The sequence below is a fragment of the Camelina sativa genome, chromosome 11 (genome assembly GCF_000633955.1).
Source record: "Camelina sativa cultivar DH55 chromosome 11, Cs, whole genome shotgun sequence".
NCBI lineage: Eukaryota > Viridiplantae > Streptophyta > Magnoliopsida > Brassicales > Brassicaceae > Camelina > Camelina sativa.
Window position 1 is genome coordinate 36,488,575 of NC_025695.1, and position 3,805 is coordinate 36,492,379.

General features: G+C 44.6%; 1 protein-coding gene across 1 annotated transcript; it reads right to left on the reverse strand.

The window, feature by feature from the left end:
• Positions 1,874 to 3,567, reverse strand: LOC104725297 (cytochrome P450 89A2-like; the record flags this gene model as incomplete). Its single annotated transcript, XM_010443929.1, is given in 1 exon segment — positions 1,874 to 3,567. A coding segment is annotated over 1 exon segment (1,528 nt), but the record flags the coding sequence as incomplete, so codon positions are not given.

Below are 3,805 nucleotides of genomic sequence, written 5' to 3' on the forward strand. Positions count from 1 at the left end.
CCATCTTCAATCTCACCTTTCAAATCTTGCTGCTCCACTTCTTTCCAAGCTCTAAATAAAATCCCACCAAAACCCTCAAGCACAGACTTCCTCGCCAAAGGGATCTGAGCCTTAACAACAGCAAGACCGGCCTTCATCAACTGTCGACTAAGCCCAAAGGCAAAGGAAACAAACCTCTGACCATCTTCAGTCTTCACATACAGAGGAGAAACCACACAGCGCATCAGCAACATCCTCAGATCTTCAATACTCTCATCCTCAAAATCAAACAACGTAAACGCTTCCCTAAGCATATACACTCTATGAACATCAACTTTCTTCTTCAACGTCAATGACCTCGAAAGCAAAAACGGTAACGACTGCGAAATCAAAGACTCTCTTCCCACTAAACCTTCCTTCCACCAACACTCGCAAATCCCAGCAATCTCGAGACACAGAACCGAATCCGACTCGAACAGTCTAAGATTATCATGCAAAAATTGAGCAGCGGGAAGTAAATCCGAAGTTGAAAACGCTTTTTTGGGATTCAGAAGGCATAGATGAACAGCATGAGAAAGAACCTGAAGAGAACTAAGGAGGATCTCGTGTTTACGCTGACCCGAATCGGGTACGGATCCAACTCGTTGGCGTTTCGGCGGAGGCGAATTGGAAGGAGAAGGGACGTAGGGAGTAGTGGTATCATCATCATCGAGTTTTTGGAAGGATTCTGTGTGTTGGTGGATTGAGTTGTGAAGAGCGAGTGGGAGAGAAGATGAGAGGTCCGACGAGGGTTTCACGGCGTAAATGATTGATTTCAGCGACGCCTTTGAGGTTTTTAGGGTTAATTTGATGGCCGTTGAGATGAATTCGTCGGCGGATGTCTTGAGAGATGACCGGAGCCTTTTCTCCATTTTCTGCAATTTCAAGTTTTTTTTTTTTTTTTTTTTTTTTTCAATTTTGTTGGAGGAAACGAAACTTTTTGAATTTGGTTTTTTTTTTCTTTGCCAATAACTTTTTGAATTTTTGTTATAAAACCTACGGAGCCGTGACAGACAAAACGTCGTCGTTTCCGCGTTTTAAACCAAAGGTCAAGAAGACATTAGATTTTGAAACCAAGCTGAAGAAGACGTTACTAACACACTTTTGTGTAATTAAATTGTGTACCCAATACTTTTGGATACGAAAGAAACTCATGCATTCATTGATATCACTTATCTTGTTTTTTGGTAACATCACTTATCTTGTTCACAGCATTTTCTTCTATAATAGTGACCAACCCAGTCATACATAAAATTATATCTCGTCCACAAATCACAATACACATTAAGTCTCTCTGTGATTTTTTGGAATGTTGTTACACTAAGGCAATATGATTGATTGTAATGAAACGTCTTGGCCACCAGACCTTCCAATCCTCTTGACATATTGCTTTATCTAGTATGGCCCTGTTCTTTTAGTTGTCGCCAAGCGACACTCAAAATAGCAGTAGTTTTTATTTTTTTTAATGATCCAGCGACACATCTCCTATTGAAAAACCTAAAGTAACGATGCAATTGTCGCTAAAATGAGACGCCAGATAAAGTGGCGACTCTGGATAAAACAGCGACATCAATTATTAAGAACAAAAGCTATAACAATGGAAGAAGGGAGGAAAACCAGCGACATTTAAAGAGGAAAAAACCAGCGTCTTCTGTCTAATTTTCTGGTCGCCGGAGCATGGTCGCCGGAGCATGTCGCTCGACAGAGAAAAGAACAGGTTCTATATCACAAATGCTTCCTTTCAATTTCTCAACAAAAGTACGCCCATCGTCAAGAAGTCACGTACGAAATATCTCGTCCACTATAAATCCTACTTTTCTAGCTCCAGCTGACAAAACACTAGGCATGGTACAAAGAAGAAAATAAAAGCATTGTTCTTAATTTATATCATTTGTTCCGAAGTACAAAAAATGTACTCCCTTCACTAAAACTTTGAATCCATAGTATCATCAAATATAACCTAGCCTTTGGTGTATTTATTACGCTAAACCGCGCAACAAAGCGAAGTAGAAGAGTACTAGCTAGTAATTTCTCCTAGGCACAGCAAGAGCCTTAAGCGGGTGTTTCATGACGACGGTGAACTCGAGCTTCTCCGTCAAGTCAACCTCATGACCTTGGACCTCTTTCCACTCAAACTCCCTCACCATATTCGCCACATAGTACTCCAGATGCAGCATTGCTAGCCCAATCCCTGGACATATCCTCCTTCCAGCTCCAAACGGCATCATCTTTATCCCTCTGCTACCGGTAATGTCCACCGATTCTTCTTGGGCCCCAATAAACCTCTCCGGGTTGAACGCCATTGGTTCCTCCCACACCTTTGGATCCCTCCCTATCTCTGCCACCATGAAGTTAATCGTCCCCTTCTTCGGTACCTTGTACCCTCCCAATACGGTGTCTTCCGTGACACTATGCGGTAGCACAAAGTGTCCCGGAGGATGCCTCCGGAGACCCTCCAGAACCACCGCCTTGAGATACGGCATCTTCTGCGCGTCTTCTTCTTCCACTTCCTTTGCTTGATCTTCCCCAACTACGCTTTTGATCTCCTCGTACAGTCTCTTCTGGATATTCGGGTTTTTGACGAGGTTGGCCATGATCCATTGCAGCGCCGTGGCTGTTGTATCAGTCCCGGCGTTGAGAAACTCAGAGCACAAACTCACAATCTCGTCCTCGTTCAACTTCCTCTTCTCATCTGGAAGCTCCACATCGAGCAGAGTATCAACATATGACTGTACATACTCTTTGTTGTTGTCTTCCTCTGATGATCTCTTCTTCCTCTCTTCAACAATCTTCCTCCGAGCACGAATCAGCGGAAGCAAAACGTCCTGCTGCTCTCTCTTCATCTGGAAAAACTCTTCCCATCTCTTTCGCAGAATCAGTTTAGTGAACTTAGGCCAGAGATTAAGGATGTTGAACCTAGTAAACCCAAGAAGCTGTCTCCTCTGAACGTATTCCACTTGTTTGATTTGCTTCTCGTCGAGCTTATCACCAAAACACATGAGAACAAGAAGCGCAAACATCGCATAGTGAAGATGATCAACCACAACGATCGGTTCTTCACCTCTGTTCTTACGAAACCGATCGAAGAGGATCTCAAGAACCCACCGCCGCGCGTTAGTGTAAGATCCCACGCGCGACGGGTGGAGAATCTCAGAGGTGAGATTACGGCGGAGAAGCCGCCACGTGGCTCCATACGAACAAGAGCTGATGTTATGCTGGTTGCTAGAAACAATCTTGCTGACCGGAGCCGCCGGTGGACGGTCAGCGAAAACGGCGCCGTTCAAGACGAGAGCCTGGTGAGCGAGAGAACGATCGGCGACGAAGATGGCGGGGCGGGAAGTGATGCGGAGAGTGATGATTGGACCTAGACGGTTGTGGACGGAGCGGAGATAGCTGTCGAGACCACCTAAGCCTTGCCGGAGCCACTGGAGGGTTCCAAGGAAAGGGAAGAAGTTAGGGTCAGGTGGTAACGGAAGAGAGGAAGAGTCACGGCGACGAAGGAAGAGGAGATTGACAAGGAGAGATATGGAGAGAGAGGCCAAAATGAGTNCGGTAACGACTGCGAAATCAAAGACTCTCTTCCCACTGAACCTTCCTTCCACCAACACTCGCAAATCCCAGCAATCTCGAGACACAGAACCGAATCCGACTCGAACAGTCNCCTTTTGCTTCTATTATTCTACGTCTACAATATTATGTCTTCCTTCCTCTATTTGTATATGTATATATATACACGTGTGTGGCTATCTAAATTCATGTATCAATATTTCATTTGTCAACCTACGTG